Raw genomic sequence first — 20,315 nt, 5'->3', positions numbered from 1 at the left:
TATCCCATCTTATGCACAATTCTTATTGCTCTTTTTTGTAATATATACAATGGTTGAAGTGAGCTTGTGTATGTATTTCCCCAGTTTTCAACGCCATACTCTAAGTATGGTAAAATCAATGAAGAATACAAAATGCGTAGTGCTTTCCTGTCCAAAATATATCTAACCCTTGCCAATATCGATATATTTTTTGTTCTGAACATATCTGATATGAGATTTCCAGGAGAATTTGTCATCAACTATGACACCTAGAAATTTAATTTCATATACTCGTTCTATATTAGCTCCCCCAATTTTCAATTGAAGTTCATTATCTAGTCTACGATTCCTAAATACCATAAATTTAGTTTTATCCATATTCAGAGATAGTATATTACTATCACACCATTTCTTTATCTTCTCAAGTTCCTGTGTAACCCGTCCAGAGAGTTGCTGTAGGTTTTCACCCGATGCCCATATGGTAGTGTCATCAGCAAACAAAACCACTTTCACTAAATCAGAAACCTTGCATATATCGTTAATGTATAATATAAATAATTTAGGTCCCAAAACAGAACCATGAGGCACTCCACATACAATGACCAGCTCACTCGATTGGTATTCACCCAACTTCACAAATTGATGCCTCTGTGTCAAATAATTTCTAATCCATTTCAGAACCATTCCTCTGATCCCATATTTTTCTAACTTGTCCATTAATAATTCATGATTGATTGTGTCAAATGCTTTTTTTAGGTCAATAAATATTCCCATCGTGTATTTCTTCTCATCCATAGCACTTGTTATGTCCTCCATCAGGTCGGTAATGGCCAAAGATGTCGATCGGTTCAACCTAAAACCATATTGCCTGACAGAAACAAAAGATGATTAGGGAGTGGCTCCAAATCCAAAATACTCCACTGGCACATGAACAGAAATATTGTGCCCCTTATTAACATAGCAGCAGGAAACCTGGTACCTTTACCAACAACTTGAATATTTTACATTTGTCTCAGCTATTTAGTTGCAGCTCTGACTTGTTGCCAGCCACAGTGGAGTGGCTCCAGTGGCTTGTCTTTGTCATTAATATTTACAGTAAGTCCAGCAACTTTGGACATGTGATACATAATGTTCGCCAGAGAACTTCACAAATCCATTTTCACACCATTGCCTTCTCATTTCCAAGTGCCATACAGAATCACTGTTCTATTTGAGAATTAATATCTGCTTCTTCCATGAGACATGCCACAGCTCTGGCCACGTGTGGTGCCTGTTGCCTGACAGCTTCATGATGGGCTCATGTGTGCATGTGACTTTCCATCCGTCTCACCTTGAACATCTGAGACAGTGCAGTGAAAGCTTAGCATGCTGCAACCGAGCTGCTGCAGGTGCCAGGGAGAATTAATGAGAAGGTCAATTTGTCAAGATATCGCACAGAGACTTCAAGAAAAAGCACACGATTCATGGAAAAATGGGTTCAGGAAAAAAAGTATCATTTTCTTAGATAAAACAGTGAGACTGTTGATTATGGTTTTGTTTGTGTTTCAAAACAAATTGTTAGGTACAGTATGACCGTCGGAGCCATCTACAGCATCACAGCTGTCTGAAGCAATAAAATAACCTTTGGCACACTTTTCTGATTTCTCCCTATAAAACTTTACTGTGGCATTTGTGAAGCTTATTGGTCACTCACACCAAACCTGCAGGTGGTAACACCTGTGAAAGAAATCAACAGCTCACTGAAGTCTTTCAACACTCTGCACTTGTGATTTAACCAAAACAGGCAGGAATGGCTGCATGCTGAGTTTTAAAATGATGTCACATGTGTTTAGACCTGTTTGTTATATGGTGCAAGAAAGGACCAAAAAGTCATTGCATTGTCTCTGTAGGGGTGTTTTATTGAAATTTCCTATCACAAGAAGGGGGAAAAGTCACCTTAGGTTTCTGAGGATTTGAAAAACAATAGTGGCTCCAGTGGCTTCTCTGAAATGTTGGTGTTGCTCAGAATGTGAGACAGGTGAACCCTTTGTTGTTCCCTGCTCCAACTAGTAAGCACTTCCTTTACATTGAATAGCTGCTTCCTCCTACATGAAATGCCTTTACTCAAAATGTGTCATTGCTGACATTTTAGTTTTGATGCACAAGAAAAAAAAGCATTTCAACATAAAAATAAGTTACTTCAAATGGCGTATCATATTACATGAACCATAATATTATAAATACCACAAAAGGCGTATCATATTACATGAACCATAATATTATAAATACCACAAAAAACGTGTTAACCACAAATTCATTTTGAAGCTAGTGTTTCATCCACTGCGATGTTTCTTGTTAGGCTGCTTGTACTGTACAGTATCCAGGCATGCTTGACTCTCGCCAGAATAGCTGCTTCTGCCGCTGGGGCGTTAGAATGCCGTTACACCCAGCAATTGTGTTGTGGTGATGGTGAGCCGGAAAGAGGTTGCGTCCATCCATGTGGCTTGTTGAAAACCCAAATTCAGATGTGAAATGAGACCTCAGACCAGAATTAGGAATGTACAGCAGAGCGGCCATGTGCTACTTCTCACATGACTGCTTGCAGCAGTTTGAGTGTTTTGTTTTATGCTGTGGAAGTTATAAACAGGTCAGAATGTTTGCTTACCTATAGGAGCATTTCCCTTCTGGGAAGATTTTGCATCCGCTCATAAGTCATGTTTTATGTTTTTTTTTTTATCCTAGAATTGTTCTTGTTGCTACTTTTTGATTGCAATGAACATATTCTCTGTGCACAATAGCATGGGAACATCTTCAGTAGCTGATAAAGAGCAAGAGCTGAAATTCCACTGAAACAACAGGCGATAGGAGTCCAGTCATAAGTCTCTTACTCTCGGTCAAACAGAATCATGGACCGAACATTTGATAAAGTCCATATTTTACTAGTGCTGGTTTGGAAGCGAGCTTTTTTCAGTGATCATCCACACCAGGCTTTATGCATGTTGCCACATCCTTTGTAAATATAACATATTGGCCTTTTGGATCAAATCAGTGTCACTACTAGCCATCCTCGCTATTATTTTTGACAAATCTTGCTTGATTCAAATGATACTAACATTGTTTATCTGAAAATTCTTCTCTACCAGAGTTCTACAGTGCGAACTTTGCCTCAGTTTTGAACATCTCATGTGTGTTGTTTTCTATTAGTCATCAGGACCTAACCTTTGCACACACATCCTCAGTGATTTGCACAGCTCCACTGGGCTGTTCACACCTCCCTTTCTGCTTTAGAAACCGCAGGGTTATCAGGCCATGGCCTTGCTCTCAAATATTAAGTAGCTGAGGCAGTCTGAGGCTGAAGGATGGGTTACTAACGTTGTGCACAGGCCCTCTGGCTCATTCTGGCTCATTTATCCCCACAATTGTCCTTCACCCTGCTGAGATTAAACAGAACCTCTGTTCACTCCTCCCTTACATCTTGTAAAGATGTAATTTCAGGTGCGGCACAGAGACTGATTTAATCAAAAGCATGGTGCACTGCTGAGAAACCCATTGAAAGGTGGGAGAATCTATTGTCCAGACTTTTTTGGGGGCTATCTAAATGTTATTATTATTGTCTTTTAGATCCAGTGGACAGAAAAATCCAAAGAAGGGGTAGCTTATTTTTCATGCCTGGGCTGCTGCCCCTAGGATACCTGGGATATTCATGAAGTATAATTGTGTGCAGATGTTAATTTTTAAAGAGAGAAGTATCAGGTGCACCTCCTCTGGCTGCTCTGCTCCTTTCATCCTATTGAAATCCTTAGCTCGAGTTGAGGGAGAGAAATAGCAGCTCTGCTGTGGGCTCAGCTGAATGGAAGGGCTGCACATGACTTGGCTCACTTGGCTCCTGGCCAGCATCTTGGCTGAGTTTCAGGAGTTAAACACAGACTTTCTAAGCCTCCTTTACAAGTCAGGTACCCTGAGCATGGAAAAACTGAGTTTTTGTGGCTGCACCAAAAAGCCCACTTCACAAGAAATTAATTTAGTTATTTTGTGAGTGAAGGAGAAAATAAGTAAGAGACTATTGTCTTTACAGAAGCTAAATGCATATTTTAAAAGGCACTTTAAAAACCTTTTCTAGCCAATGTTTCCAACAGTGTTCTTGAAAAACAAACACTGAGATGAGCATTATTGATGTTGCCATGACACAGTCTGGCCATTTACATGCTCAAATGAGATTACACATGAAACAAGAATGCGTGTTAAAAAAACAGACTTTTTGACAGAATAGTTCATTTCCAAATATGTGGCATTTTAATCAAGTGCCCTGAGAAATGATTACACTCTACAGCAGAAACAATGTCAATGTTTCCCCAATGGTCACGTGCTTGTTATGCATAGGAATGCTTGTTTGATGTATTTATTTATAGAAAGTAATAACCTCGTTGTCTGTGCATGGAGACACACGGACATATCTAAACACATACTAAGGCCTGCCAAGTCATGAGTTGCAAGATTAATTTCAAAGAGACACCACTGCAGTGCAAAAGCCAAGGACCCAATTCTGGTAATCACCCTGCCTGTACCTCCCTCCCCTCCCAGAGACTCCAGACGCTCATGCTGCGTCAGGCTCTTTGAACATCAGTTTCTCAGAGCTCGTCTTTGTTATGTCTCAGTGCCTTTCTACACCGTGGCTGTGTACCAACAGGCCAGTCAGTGAATTTATGGCAACTTATTAAATCATATTTTCCAGTGTATCCTCTCATGCCCCTATACAAGTCGAAAGCCAATTTGCTTTTCAACAGCAGTTGGCCTGTAGTCCACCGCCAACATTCCTCTCTGGTTCAATGGCTCTGGCCCTGTGCACCGCGATGGGTTTCCTTGTCAGATAAATATAACTGGGGTCATCCACTGGCACCGTGGCTTCAGCCAGTCAGAGCCTGGCAAAGTCCCCACAATAACTCTGTACTTATGAGACAGCTAAGCTTAGTGGGGGGGCAGAGGGCTTCTTTCTATGGCCTCAAAGAACCTCTGGCTGGGGGTCCACGCTTAAGAGGCTGAGCCCCAAAGATAGAAGAGGGAGGTTGAGGAGGGGCACGGTTAAGGATAAAGGACTTCAACCTGAATGATCTACCAGGAGGGACCTTCAGATGTCTGAGGTTATAGTGCCCCCTGGGGGGAGCGGAAATGACATCGTAGAACAGCATCAAAAGTGGCAGAAATGTGCAAACATTTCCTACTAGTCTACAGAGCGACAGGGTTTTTCTTAGCTTGACATTTCAGTCAGTTTGTGGGACATGTGCCTATAAAGTTACAGCACTCAGAGGCCTCAGTCCTTGTTGCAGTTTAGCAGTCCAGATAATGTGTTAACAGAGTTTCCAGGCCTAGTGTAGGCAGTCATACAACATATGATGTAGTTTTCCCAAGTTGGAGTGGTCTGTATGCTCACAAATATGTTTGGCCCTGTATCTGATTTAATTTCACCAACATGTCTCACTGATACTAACAACACTGAAGGAAATCTCTGCAGATTGCTGGACAAATATCAAAATATGTGGTGTCAGATCAGATGATTTTGTCTTCTGTGAATGCACGTTTGCATATTACTTCTCTATAACTGAAAAAAAATGAAATAACTGAAATTTGGGGGATTTAAAGTGGTGTTGGGTGAGAAAAGACATGTTAAACTACACTTTTAATGTAGCTGTACGAGTTTATCAGCTGTTGATCTTAACTTCAGCCTCCTCTCCTCTGTAAACTAATTTTAAGCAACATTTGGTGGCAAAGGCCCCAGGAAGAGTGCCTGTTATTGTTTTACTTTGAAAGGACCAATAAGCTGTGGAACATCACAATAGCAAATGGACATATACAATAACAATACCTATTTGAATATTAATACTGAACACAGAATTTTTACTGTGATTTTTTTCCATGTGTTTTCAGTTATTTTTATTGGTTTGTCTAAATGCTTGATTTTGGGTCTCTAATGGCTGACAGTCAGGATTATTGTATTAACAGTGGGTCAAGGAATGTGAAAATGTTGTCACTCTCACCATCCTTGCATCCTTGACTGTTCTGCCATATGTCGTATACCACAGAATACTACTTAAATACTTAGATACTACTTATATATATATACCATCTTTCACCTTTAAAACAGTCAGACTGTTGACCATCCTGCATTTGTTCTGGTGCAGATCATGACTCCCAAGAACATGAGGACACCATGACCACAGAGATTGCGGAAGAGCTGCAGCCAGCTAAAGTGCCACTCCATCATAAAGATATTGTGAGCAGTAAAAAAGTTCAAGCACTGCGCAAGGAGCAAAAGAAGAAGCTGGGCAGACAGCGCTCTATGAGCTCCATCATGGTCCCTCCAATGGACTACTCCCCTCTGCCCATCGACAAACATGAGCCTGAATATGTAAGTATTCAATCTTGGTTTGATCCTGTATCAGAGCCAGTGTGTGGAACTGAAACATTTCTGACTCCTAGTAGTAATAAAAGACACTGTTGCAGACAGCAATCACAGCTGCTCACTTGGAACCACTTCCTACTGTTACATGTCTAATGACTGTGTTGCTTGATTGTAACCCTGTGTTGTCGTTCTCCAAAGGGACCATGCAGGAGGAAACTGGATGGGATTGTTCAAGGGATGAAGGACACTTCTCGTGTAATGGCTCTGTCTTTGTATCTGCCCAACTGTGACAGAAAAGGATTCTTCAAGCGCAAGCAGGTGAGTTTACTTCACAAAAGTCTTTGCTCTTGAAATTTGGATTAAATTGTTAGACCTTCCAATTTGCAGCAGGTATTAACCTATAGCAAGCTGTGTTGACAGTGCTGACTTAGAGTGAATGCACAGCACAAGAGTGCAAAATGATGCAGGGTGCCACTCTATTTACTTTTATTTTACTTTTTGTTGTTGCAGTATAAACTGCAACAAAAGGAAAGGTTTGCAGACAGTAACAGGAATCACAAACATGTCTTCTGAAAAAATCTGTGTGAACTTATTGACCTGTTAGCAACTCATGATTGCGACTGACTAGCCCTAGCCTGTTTCTGAGCATGTTGGCGTTAGCATGTCAGCTACAACAGTTGAACAACCAGCCCTTATCCTGTTTTACGGCCCACAGTGTAAGCCATCTCGTGGCCGCAAACGAGGCATCTGCTGGTGTGTGGATAAGTATGGCGTTCAGCTCCCTGGCACAGACTACAGTGGAGGAGACATTCAGTGTAAAGACCTGGAGAGCAGCAACAACGAGTGAAAAGGAGAGGACCACCTTCGACCCCCCACCCCGTCCCCACCAACCAACCACCATGTGACCCAGGGCCCACGTCTCTTCTCTGAATCACACCTGTATGCTCCGCCCTCCATTCACTTCAAGAGTTTTGGTTTTTCAAATTGAAGCAAGAGAACAGGCTGAAAAAAGACACTTACAATTCTTTTCTTTCTTTCTTTTTTTGTTGTTGTTGACCAAGCACTCATTTTCAAATGAGGGGAAAAAGTCCTATAAGATCTACTAGATCCCTTGACTATTGCTCATGGAACCCCTTGTATAAACTGGGTCCCCTGGTTGCAGTTCCATGAAAATATATGCACACAATGGATATATTTTTCTAGAAGCTGGGGTTTTCAATGCAAAGCTTTGTATGATGTAAATTTAACACGAAGTCATTTTGAAGAAAAACAAAGCATCAGGCACACTGAATAAAACTAAATCAGTTTTAGGCTGTGGAACATGATGCCGCTGCAGAAATGATGATTGGCTGTTGATTAATTTTTTTTGTCTGTTACCCTAAAGAAAGAAAGAAAAAAGAGAAAGAAACAACAGCTAGGGATCTGCTGTAACAGTTGACTTTGTCTGGGTATGTGGTTCTGTCAGAGCACTTACAGTATGATAAGGGAACCTGCTTAGATATATGTAACTTCACAAAATGATGATGCATGCATGAATGTGTGTATGTATGTGTACAGCGAGAGTGCATGGTACGTATCAGCCTAAGCTGGTGCATGATGGAGTGAGTGTGTTTCAAAAAAGAATGTCCTTTTTCCTCTCTCTTTTGTTTGATCTAGTCACAAGTATCGCTATAGCTTGAAGTGGATTTGAGGTTGGCCTTCTCTTTAATGTAAAGTGTCTCGGGTCACAGGGCGTTTGGCAACAAAAGGGTGAGCAGATCGTCACAGATGACCCTGTGTGAGTGGCTTTTCAACTATGTAGCTAACCTGATATGCCAACTGTGCCTATTTGAACAGACACTGCCATGCAGGGCGACACAGAGCTCAGAGAGCGCTGACTCTGCTGGTTTTCAGCTTAAGTGATGGGACTCAAGTTTGATTTTTGAGCTGAGTACATAATCAAACTTGCCAGTCAGGCCAGTTGCTTCTCTGATTCAGTTGTGTGAAGTGTAGCTTTGTATGGTTTTGTTTGTGCTGTTTTCCTTTGCCTTCAGTGAAGTAAAGACTGCCCACTTTTGAGCCATGTTCCTTTTTTCAAGTGGTTTCCCCTCAGTACTGCTACTACAGTGTAACCATGATGTATTACATTACGTTTAAATATAGTTATTGAATATTGTTTTTCCTGTAGTGTGACAACAATGTAATTGTGCTTGACAAAAAGGTTAGGCTGTAAAGAATTTGAATAGGTGCTTGTAGCCTGTCAGGAGAATGACCCATAGTCATCTGACTACAGGGCAGTCAAAGAAGCTAACCCTCTGAAACCCTTCTGCTTACATGCCGCCCTGCAAAGGTTATCTACCTACATCCAAGGGACATGCGATGAAAACAAAATGGTTACAGGTTATACTGTAACTCAGTCATTTAAGTGGAGTTGTTCTCTCTCTGTGTGTGAGTCACAGTGCCTTCCTACATGCTTAAACAGTGACATGAAAGCGACGTGGATATCATACGAAATCCGCCCCAGGGCTGGTACTTGATATGACAGAAAAGAAGTCCAGGTTCAGTTCTGATTAAGAGAAGAATAATGAATGTGTCCTGTAAATGCTGTCAGCAATGCATTGCAAATCCATTTGTATTCTCCGCCTGTACCTTGTGGCAACTTTGTTAAGATGTGTGAGGAACTGGTGTGTAACTACAGTCATTTAAGCCTCCCTCCACTCTTTCTTTGACAATCAATAAGCTAAGATTCTTGCTTTTTCATGTGAATGCCAATGTATATGATTGCCAGAGAGGGGAAACTAAAGGATGCTCGGAGGTAAATCAACCAATTCTTTTGATGCAACAGAAGAGAAATGATATGTGCATCCTAAATGGCTTCCAGTTGTGAATATATTATCCTTGCCCCTTTTCTAACACCAAACCCCCACTACCACTTTTGAAAAATAAAAGCAGCTTGCACTTATTTCAGTTACTCACTATTGATAGACACACAACATCATCCTAAGATGTGATATCTTGAAGTTAGTGGGACAAAAAAGCAGCCACTAAAGCTAAATGTTGTGTTATCGTGTGCTTACCTTGTAAAGGTGGCACTCTGAGGTAATATTTGTTGACAGGGGCTGTACAGCCCATGCCTGGGACCTACAGTAACATCTTTTAGGAAAAAATAGATTAAAAGCAATACACAGCTACAGATTCTCATGGCCTATTGCACAGAGATGAGAGTTGAGATAAAGAGAGGGAAATGAGGGAAGAGGAAGAGCGAGCGCCATGGGCAGTGGTCGTAATCAGAGCCTAGTCACTTCCCCAATATGGGGTCACCAACTGCATAACATTAGATACAGTTAGAAAGACAGTTATCAGGAGTCATGGAAATCTGGGAAATGCAATGCTGCAACCAGGAGTATAATGCCAAGTTCCACCTGTTGAGATGAAAATCAGTGACATATCTGACCATTTAATGTCCAGATAAAGCAAAAATATGAGTGCTTAAATTTTCCAGGCGTTTGCTTTTTTGATTTGGATTGAAATTCAGGATTGTTTAAAAGCTCTCTGGCTCTCTGTTTCCCACTCCTGTTTGCAAGCAGTGCCTTCCTCAGGTTTCTCATCTCCTACTATTTGGTTTAAACTCATATTCAGACTTCACCTTCCAGTAGTACAGTAATTACCGTGCAGCTTTTTCTGAATACATACACTTTTTGGCTGTAATGAGACAACACAATTAGGTTTTCATAATTTGGTGTTCACTGGCTTGTGAAAGAGACCCATTGGTGGCAGGAGGATAGTGGGGAAAAATGGTCAGTATTTGGAACTACATAAAACCAATAAGAAAAAAAATGACAAAAAAATCTCAAATTATTAAAGTGAATATCACTGTGTAATATTTATTCAACTTGTAATTTATGTACTCTTTTAACCTTTGTCTTTTTTTTTGTTATGACAAAGCATTTATTTAAATAAAGTTATGTATTCATTTAAGCATCCTCGTGAGGTTTTCATTTCTAGTGTTGTAATTTTACGAAGGGTGAGTAGCCACTAAATTGTCTGAAATGGAATCATGCTGATAGTAAATACTGACTAATCTTCGAGGCACGAGCTGATAAACCTCTTAGACATAAGCCTGAGACACTCAGGGTAGCCTACAGGATCTCATGTAGCTTGTAGGATCTGACTTAATAAAGCCTCGCCCGAGGGCAAGTCACCTGCTTTTCAATAAAAATATTGTGCAGGAACAAGGAAATTCTTTAACATGATTTTGAACCAACTCAGAGATTTGTAGCCTGGAGTAAGATGGAGGAGGCATCGCCATGTTATAGAAAATCTACCTTTATTACCAATTAAATTCCATCTTTTCTGCAGAAGTGGAAGTAAATGAAGCCTTTAAACCTGATGCAAACAGTTCCTAAAGGAATCCAATGTTTGCTAACTACTTAGCAACAAAGCAACAAATCTGTACAAAAGCAGGATAATGAGCCATAAAACACCTCCTGGATGTGTCCAGAAAAGAACAAGATGGTCGGCTTCAAATGATGGAGTGGCAGCACAGTGTCCAGACTGTGCAGGTGAAGGTAAAAGCAAAGAAATCTGTAAGTGCAACACATCTGTAGGAACTCCTGCAACAGTGCTGTCTAGCTGAACAATACTGGATTTTAATTATAGGAAGAATGTCACCAGTGTGTTCAGCTGCTGAATCACACTAACAACAATTAGAAAAATGGAGATGATCTAAATCTTTTGTATATGTGTCTCAGTACAAAACATAAGGCTCAATGGGATCACCTGGTTAAAATGGCTGAAATTCAGTGATACAGGCTTTTGATTTGCTAGTAGTTGCTCTCAGTTTCTGTACAGATAGATAAAAGTATCTGTGGATGCATCTTCACAGTGGGGTGTCTGGGGGGGGGGGGCACAAAATGTTTGCCTGGGGACCTCTGGACTTTGACCAACTCCAGATTTGGGTGACAGGATTAAGACATGAAAGGGTGGAGGTCCCCAGCAGTTCCTGTATGGCAGATCAAGGCCCATAAATGTTTCTGCACTATGTCTTTGTATGTGCATGTGTGTGTCTTGCATGCACATGGCAAGGACAGTACAGACTTTGGGAAGGAAGAAATGTGTAGTAGTCTTGAATGCTGAGGCCCTGAACATGACAATTATTATCTGCCTTCAAAGAAACTGGCAACTGCACTTAGGACTTCAAAGCATTTATGCCTCTTTTATTACATAATTAGACCTCCAGCATTGGATGGCTTCATCTAACATCATCTCATGCCCTGCACTCAAACCCAGGGACATTGCTGTGCAGCGTATTTCTGTGATGTTCAGACTATAAAGTTGTGCAGAGGGGTCAGGTTCTCTTCAAGTCTGCATGTATGTTGTAAAATCATAAGCGATAGCTTTACAAAGTTATTCACTTGTATTGATTTGCCCTTGTTCCCATCATGAAATGTGACTTATGATGATGGATCATTTAGAGACATAAGCTTACAAATGGCATGCAGATGTTTACACTGCATAATTGGGATTTGTGCAAATCACTGCTTGTACTTTTGTATAATGCTATCTCTTAAAGAGGTAATGATGGTTCTTTTCATCACTGGGATGGAGATGAAAGGAGATTTGAAAGAATTTACAGTGGCTGGGAGTAAATCACATGACTTTGAGGTGGAATTCTCCAGTGATGGTGGGGGAAGACAGCAGACAAGTGTCTGCTAGTTTTCATCCAAGCCCTTCAAGCCCCAACGATGGACTTAGACCCGAAATACCAAACAACGGGTTTTTCAGCGTGGATCGGATGTGACTGTGAAAATTACAACTACAGATTTTAGATCCGACATGCCACAAACGGAGCACTTTAAGGCACAGTCATGTATAATCCTTCTCTTATGGATGCCAAGCACTGCAGACTTTTCTAGCTTGTCGGTCTGGTGATCACTTTCAAATTTGTACTCATAAAAGTATTTGCTGCAATATAGGAACGCAGGTGTGTCACAAAAAATTATCCAGATGATACTAGAAAAGCAACTGGCGAGAGAGATTGTAAACAATCCCCGGGTTAGACCCCCCCACCCCCACCCCCCACCGAGCTTATCACTCTGAGATTCAAACAATTACTGTACTTTAGTGGGTACATCACTATTCTAACCATGTTAGTATTTCATGAAAAAAGAAACTTTGCCTAATATTGTTATCTTATTCAACAGGAGTAGGAACTGTAGGTACTTTATTGATCTCACACTGCGGAAATTTCTGATCCCTCTGTTCTTGTTCCTTTTGCACAATGCACATATACAAGTACAGCCTCAACTGCCCAGATTGACTACACTATTATACTCTGACTATATAGAGCTGAACTTTCCACTACTTCTGGTTTTTGTTCTACTACATACCTCCAGTACAGTGCATCTTTGCACCAAGTGTTTTTCTGCAATGCTGAAAGAATTTTTGCCCATAACCAAAGATAACAGTCTCTATTTGTGCACTTCCTTCTGACATTGGACCACCTTGTCATTTTAGCAAAGATAAAACAACAATTATTTTGTTAACATTCAACAAGTACAGCTTCCGTGAGTCTTAGACACACACATACTATCAACATATCAAGGGAAGTTGTTGCATGCCAACAAAACAAAAGAAATAGAAGAGAAAAAGTAGCCTGAAAGTAGGGTGGATCTTGGGCGCTTTATCCAACACACACACACACTCTTTGCACTTAAACACACAAACACAGTCATGCAAGCATAGATACTCACCCCCACTACTATTCCCAGTGCTAAACTACCCTCCTCAGTCCATTGTGCCTAATTTATCAAACCCTAAACAAAAGACGCTTGTTTCAATTTGTGTAACTGAACCAAGTTTTTTAAAGCAAACTTCCTGTCACAATCCAGCCTTTAAGGGGAAAAATAAAGACGAGATTGGAAACGAGAACAAGAAAGAAATTAGGGGGAAAAGGTACCACAAAAACTGAACAAAACTGCAACAGCAGTGTTCATGTTTTGCACAGCATGATTAATTGCACCCTTGGACTGGTGCTCAACTAACTGGCAAACTGTCCACGTATAAGGTTACAAGGCCAAACCCAGTCAGGAGTGGTCTCATATGATACATTTCTGGCCAGAACTTCAAAGAGCTCTTTCTTTACACCCAAGAATTGAATCATTCTGATCACATATCAGCGGTGACTTTTCTGCAACTTCACACTTTAAGCTTCCTGTAAAATGCACTCTGGCTGCAAAACACACACAAAAAAAAAAAACATCACAATTTTCCAGAGCCCTGAATGACACAACAGCACCGCTCATTTTGTCAGCAGTTAGAAAGATTAACACTGTAATGATTCCAACCGCTAAGACTGCTAACAGCAAATGTTTTGCATTTTTGTCTGAAAATGAGTTAAATTTTAATCAATTAACAAATTGCCAGTTAGTTTTCTGTGGATCAATTAATCATTTTATCAGTCAGGTATAGATAAAATACCTACAGTATTTGTTCCTACCAGTACTTAACTGTAGTTCAGTGTGAGAAAACATTACAATGGAGAACAGCCTTAAGCGCAGGTATATTCAACTGAATACTGCTGTGGCTGTGCTCATTTACATCATCAGTGTTGGTAAATATGCAACTAAATTGAAAAATCATGGTGCCACAATATCGTGGTGACAGGTTTACTACATATCCTCCATGTTTTTGTACATTCAGGTTACATACAGTACTTGGAAACAAAACTATGTTTGGGAATGATGGTGTTAATGACCCTTTTTATAGTTAAAGCCTAAAAAGAAGCGAACAGTCTCACATCATAGGAGAGACTGGGGCTTGTCAGTCTTTTTACGTAATAGAACTGTAATCAATCGTAGCTTGATTCTAGAACGATCTGACTAATCAGTAATCATCAGAAATGCAGCACATATTAACTGTTTGACCTGGAGTGTGATCTTCATGGGCCCATTTCTTGCAACTGTTAGAGACTGACAAGGCACAAACACTCATCTTCATCTGATGAAGATTCAGCTAGAGTCTTTCTTTTTATCCCTGCCTTCTCTGATTTCTCTAATTATTGTTCTCAGACCTCTACGACTCATGTGTTTGTGCTTGCTTCACTGAAAATATTTTTGTAATTTTTTTTGACATTGTTCGTTTTCAGCCTACATTTCAGGTTGTTTTTTAAGAGAAAGTTCCTCATTAAGCTGGTTGTTTTGTTAGAATTTGCCATTTTTCTTTAGTATTGATAGAAAAACAACATGATAAACAACAACTGCTACGGTTTCACGTCACTCTGCTTCCCGGATTTCAGTTTCTATTTACTTGTTCTCTCCCCACAACTCTGTCGCCGTCATCAGGCACCATGTCATTCACCTCCTACTCATTCCCTCCTGGTTCTGTTCCCCGCTGTTCCATCACAATTAGCCATCATTTCACCCACCTGCTGCTCGTTGTCTCCCGGTCCCGTTACACATATATACGCCCCGTTCTTCTGCCACCTCTTGGCTGGTTCATACCCTTAGTACGCGGTTCATTGTGTGTATGTTCCCCGAGAGTACCACGTTCCGACCCTGTTCTGCCCGTTTGTTTGTTTCTGCAGCCTGGTTTACTCTCCGCCCGGTCAGTCAGGACTCTCTGCCGTTTATTGTTTTTCTGTCCTGACAGACGTAAGTCTTTTAGCTCTGCGCTTTCTGGTTCATTTACCTGCTCGTCTCCTCCTGGTCCTCTCTGGTCTCCTGCTCGTCTCCTCCTGGTCCTCTCTGGTCTCCTGCTCGTCTCCTCCTGGTCCTCTCTGGTCTCCTGCTCGTCTCCTCCTGGTCCTCTCTGGTCTCTTGCTCGTCTCCTCCTGGTCCTCTCTGGTCTCTTGCTCGTCTTCTCCTGGTCCTCTCTGTTCTCCTGCTCGTCTCCTCCTGGTCCTCTCTGGTCTCCTGTTCGTCTCCTCCTGGTCCTCTCTGGTCTCCTGCTCGCCTCCTCCTGGTCCTCTCTGGTCTCCTGCTCGTCTCCTCCTGGTCCTCTCTGGTTTCTTGCTCGTGATTCTTCCCTGGTGGTCTCCTCCTTGTGGTTCCTCCCTGATCGTCTCCTCGTCCCCCCTGGGTAACTCCTGCACTCCCTGCCTACCTGGAGCCTGTTTGTTTTAATAAACTGCTTTTTTCGGTTCCTCTCCTCTAGTCTGTGTCTGCAACTGGGGTCCACACCACACTCAAACATAACTCTGTGCCAAAAATACAGGAAGCCAACTTGATACATCAAGATGAAATAAGGTATGATAATCAGTGTGTGATAAAACATTTATTTATCTGCTTGCAAATGAAAACAAGGTGACACCATGTGGTGCCACTAAAACTAGGGTGTAAATTATGCATATACATCTTTGACATATCAAAACATTTTAAAGATCACCTGCAGGATTCTCCCCTCATATCAAAAACAGAGGCTTGTCTACCTCAAGTATAAGCTTACATGTTCAGTGGCATCCCCGCCTAGAGCCTGACTGGGACTAGTAGGTATGGTATCTATAGGGTAGGGATCTGTGTGAATGTGGACGTTCAAATGTTCTTTCCAATGTTCAAGGCCTTCAACGGCCAGTGAACACTGATTCATTTTAATTTAACTTAAAGCTGCACTAATCAGCATGTGTATATTACCAATGGATCAAATGGCTGTGTATAACATAAAAACTGTTGCTTGTAGAGATGAACTCTTTCTCAGGAGCTGGCAGAGACCAAAAGAGTACAAGAGTAACTATTGGACTTATTTTTGTCAGGGGGTTAAAAACAAAAACCAGATGAATGCAGATCTTGCTCTGCGTCTGGAGGAATCAGCAGACAGAGCAGGTAAGTTGATAAGCACTGAAAGATGGAGGAATGCACTATTGGTTTGAGTCTTTTTGTGGAACTTGTTGAAAAATAAAATAATGCAAAAGGTTTATACTTCAACCTTATACCTAGTGTCAAAAAAGAGAGTAAGACTGCGTTCAGACTCAGTTTCAAAGGTGTGAAAAAAGTCTGACTTGTCCATTCACTTCCATGGTGGATTGCATTCATCGTAGCTGACACCAGCAAAATGACGTAGACCTGTGTGGTGAAAAAGTTGGATATGGTTCAGATTTTCTGCACTGCAAGAAGACATCACCTGGCAAGGTGCTGTTTTGGCAGGATCTCATAATGGGGAGTAGTCGGAACATGAACACCCCTGAGAAGAAGATGCTTACTGAGTTACAGCGGTTATCAACAGCCTTCACTGATATTCAGTCTCAAATTTGGGCCACGCTTAAAAATGCAGCATAACAACACACTGTGTTTTTGTTAGTTATTGGAGGTTAAACTGTGCGTTTCTATCTATCCATGCCGACACACAGAAACTGGTGCTAATGTAGGGTACGTTAGCAACATGGCTAACCAACAGAATGGAAACATGAATGAGCCCAATCACGTCACATGACGTGACACTCCCCCTGCAGCCCCTTACGCCTGGCCAATGCAGCCCCTGCCTTGGGGTTGCGTTTCAACACATACAGTCTGAATGCCTGCCAAATCTTCAAATATAGCATCTACTTGACATGTTGACATAAGTTTACTAAAATCTTCCCAGATTCGGAGTTGAGGAAATCTCAATTCTGTCATGATGTATGCTGCACTGTGCTAGTAATACGTTGCCACAGTCGGCATCTCTCTGTGCTCCTCCTGAAACTGGTCACAGTTGGGATCCCCTCTGACTTTAGGCGTCTCTGGTTTCTGGATCCCAGTTAAGGGGTCAACACACCAGCACTCACCCCGCTGGCCATGGGAGGACACGTTGCACTGGAAAGAGGGAAGAAAAACACAAACTAGACAAGTTGGAAAACATTGGAAAAAAGAAGGAGGGGTAAGCATGCGCAGTGGGAAGCAGGGGGTATGTTATTGGAGCATGGCGTATGGTTTCACGAGATGTATGTGTGTGTGTGTGTGTGTGTACCTATGAATCTACTGGTGGCTGTGCACCATTGGATGAGACTGAGGGCTATGGCTTGGGTGGGACAGCACTCACCCAATAACAACCCATCCTCAGGCCATACCTCCCTGTCCACAACAACACATGCAAGCACATACACGCACACACACAAAAGCATGCCAGTAGAACACCCCCCACCCCCCTCATCAGAAATGAGGTCGTAATTGAAGTGGACACAGTTTACGCCGTGCACGCGGGGTGGCCGAGTTGGGGATGGCAAAAAGAATGAGGTGCTGGGGGGAAAGAAAAGACTTTCCATTTTCTTCCTTCGATGAAAAAGAACAAAAAAGTGACAGTTACAGTAATTATCACACGACAAGGAGGGACAGGTCCAAAAGGGAGCCGAGTGTTGAGGAGGTACAGTGTTCCTCCCTGGGAACTGAGGACTCCGGTCCAAAACAATGCTGTTGTTTGTGACCACTGATGAAAACTGGCTGAGTGGTTGAGAGCCCTGCTTTAGGAAACAGTGGCGCCTATTCAAATCTTCTTTTCTGCTCTACTATCCTTGTAAGAAAACACTGGATATGTGACCTTGTTTGTCCTCTGTCTGATTTCTATGGACGAGCACAATTCAAATTCAAGCCCCCGGTCGGAAGCACAGTTTGTTCCTCAGCTCAACAAAAGTCTTCCCATGAAGTACGCCAAACAGTTTTATTGCCTTGTAACCTTGAGCTCAGAAGCTTTTTGCCTCATTCATGAAGACAGCATCTATGACAACATTTGTATTTGTTTGTGTGTCTAAGAGCAGACTGCTTGGGAGGAAGTGGAGGAGGGTGTGTGTAAGTTTATGGCCAAAATGTGAGCGGGAGTAGTTGTGTGGTGAGTGGTGGTAGGTTGGAGGGAGGGGACTATTATTTATTTATGCCAGGGTGATTTTGCCACACTACACAAGAGAATTTGTGTGTAGGCGAGAGTGCATGTGTGTGTATGTGTGTGACTCAGACTATGAAAGAATACAGAGAAATCCAAAGCAGAACTACACAAAATGATGTGTGTGTAAGAGAGGAACTTGGAGAGAAAGGTGAAAAGCAAATTAATGATGAAGCTGGAAACTGAAATGCTTTACATGTGACAATATCTTCAATGATACTGATCACAGTGGAAGCCTTTCCATTCAGTACAGTCAGTGGTCAACATAATACTACTGTACTTAAAGCTATCAGAACAACTTGAAACCAGAAAACACCTGCAGCCATTCACGTCTTTCTGTGCTCTTGTGGAGTTCATGATGAAACAGTAAGTCACCAGTGAATCCCACGCAGCAGGAAACTGCTGCTTAACCTTTCTCTATGGGCTAAAACCTTTAAACATGTCTCAACCCAGGCTTAAAGGAAATGAGTGATGTCACAGCAGGTGCTTTTCGTCCGCTGTCAAAGACAAAGCACCTGCTGTGACATCACTGATTGCGGTGTGGCCAGTATTGTGACATTTTTGAAAGTTTCCATCCACAGAGAGCAGCCTTTTTCTCCTGTGATTCATTGTTAATCCTACTTTTAAAACATGACAAATGAGTTTACAGGAAATGTGATATGAATTATGCATCATCTGACTTGAATAATAGAATTTGAATAAACGTGTGTACTGTGCATTTTCCAGTGGCACTAAATGCTGTATCAGGTGCCACACCCTCACTTTATTACTGAAACAATGTTTTAGATGTAAATCACTTTGTAGACACCTTTCTAGAATATGCCTGACATACTGTATTTTGATATCTCTGGAAACTTGGGGAAGTTCCGTTGGTATGAATGATGCATGTCTGGACAATGTGCTTGTAATCAAGATGGAGGACAAACACAAACAGTGGTGCACCGTGGCCTGAAAAGTATGTTAATGCTTTGGAATGACCTGTTTGTCTGCATTAATTGGTGATTACATGTAAACTGATCTTCAACTAAGTCATAAGTATAATTAAGCACTATGTGTGTAACACACCCATTAAACATTCCCAGTGCTGCTGGAAACTGGTCAAACCTCCTTTTGCGGAAATAACGTCAGACAAGCACTTCCTGTAGCTGGGGATCAGGCCTACACATGGTTCATGGGGAAGTGTGGGTCTTTTGTCCTCAGAGAACTGCTTCAGCTACATTATCCTGTAGCATACGTCATTTTCCGTCAACGATGACAAGCTGTGCAGGCCCAGGGGAAGGAAACGGCACCAAATTATGAATCTCCCTCCGCTGGACTTCACCTTTTGAATCATGTTTTATGATGCTGTTTTTCACCATACAGTTCTTAGTGCTGTAAGTTTTTTCCCCAAACAATTCTATCTTGGGCATCACGGTGGCACAGTGGTTAGCGCCGTTGCCTCACAGCGAGAAGCCAAAGAAGGTTCCGGGTTCGGGCCCCACCTGGGACCTTTCTGTGTGGAGTTTGCATGTTCTCCCAGTGCTTGTGTGGGTTCTCTCCGGGTACTCCGGCTTCCTCTCACAGCCCAAAGACATGCAGCTTAGGTTGATTGGTGTCTCTAAATTGCCCATAGGAGTGCGTGTGTGTGGTTGTTCGTCTATGTGTTAGCCCTGCGATGGATTGGCGACCTGTCCAGGGTGTACCCCGCCTTCACCCGATTTCCGGCCGGGATTGGTTCTGCCCCCCCCCGTAACCCCATTCAGGGACTAAGCGGTAGAAAAAATGAAAATGAATGAACAATTCTATCTTTGTTTCATTAGTAAATTAAAACATTTTCCCATTAGTGCTGTGGAGTGTCAAGATGTCTCTGGAAAGCAGACTCTTCCTCTGTGGTGCCCTGCAATGGACTCCATGCTCCATGCAACTCATGAACAGAGACCAGTGCACTCTAACATATTCTGCATTTTGATTTGTCATCAGAACATATAGTTAGGTAAAACTGTGTGGTGTGACCACAGGTTTGTCCATGGCTCACCTGTTTGAGGTTGTACAATCCATGTCTGTCGCAGTTTGGAAATTTGAGCCTGTACAGGTTCTCCAGTGGACCTCTGCTGTCCTCAGAGGTTATTTTGTAGATCTCCTCTAAGACTCTGTCCCG

General features: G+C 41.9%; 2 protein-coding genes across 2 annotated transcripts in view; one reads left to right on the top strand and one right to left on the bottom strand.

Annotated features, from left to right (window-relative positions):
* igfbp5b (insulin-like growth factor binding protein 5b) overlaps nucleotides 1-10,275 on the top strand; it is a 14,967-nt gene extending 4,692 nt beyond the window's left edge. Inside the window, exons 2-4 of the mRNA XM_020621643.1 lie at nucleotides 6,135-6,361; nucleotides 6,554-6,673; nucleotides 7,071-10,275. Of these exons, the coding sequence (XP_020477299.1) occupies nucleotides 6,135-6,361; nucleotides 6,554-6,673; nucleotides 7,071-7,202 (479 nt within the window). The 3' untranslated portion in view covers nucleotides 7,203-10,275. The remainder of the gene's footprint in view (nucleotides 1-6,134; nucleotides 6,362-6,553; nucleotides 6,674-7,070) is intronic.
* A 6,684-nt stretch (nucleotides 10,276-16,959) lies between these two features.
* igfbp2b (insulin-like growth factor binding protein 2b) overlaps nucleotides 16,960-20,315 on the bottom strand; it is a 20,146-nt gene continuing 16,790 nt past the window's right edge. The window contains 2 exon segments of the mRNA XM_020621647.1: nucleotides 16,960-17,118; nucleotides 20,193-20,307. Coding sequence (XP_020477303.1) covers nucleotides 16,960-17,118; nucleotides 20,193-20,307 — 274 coding nt within the window.

This window comes from Monopterus albus, unplaced genomic scaffold, assembly GCF_001952655.1.
Source record: "Monopterus albus unplaced genomic scaffold, M_albus_1.0 scaffold263.1, whole genome shotgun sequence".
NCBI classification, from domain to species: domain Eukaryota; kingdom Metazoa; phylum Chordata; class Actinopteri; order Synbranchiformes; family Synbranchidae; genus Monopterus; species Monopterus albus.
Note: the sequence above shows the minus strand (reverse complement) of the source record. Positions and strands in the feature narration are given on the sequence as shown.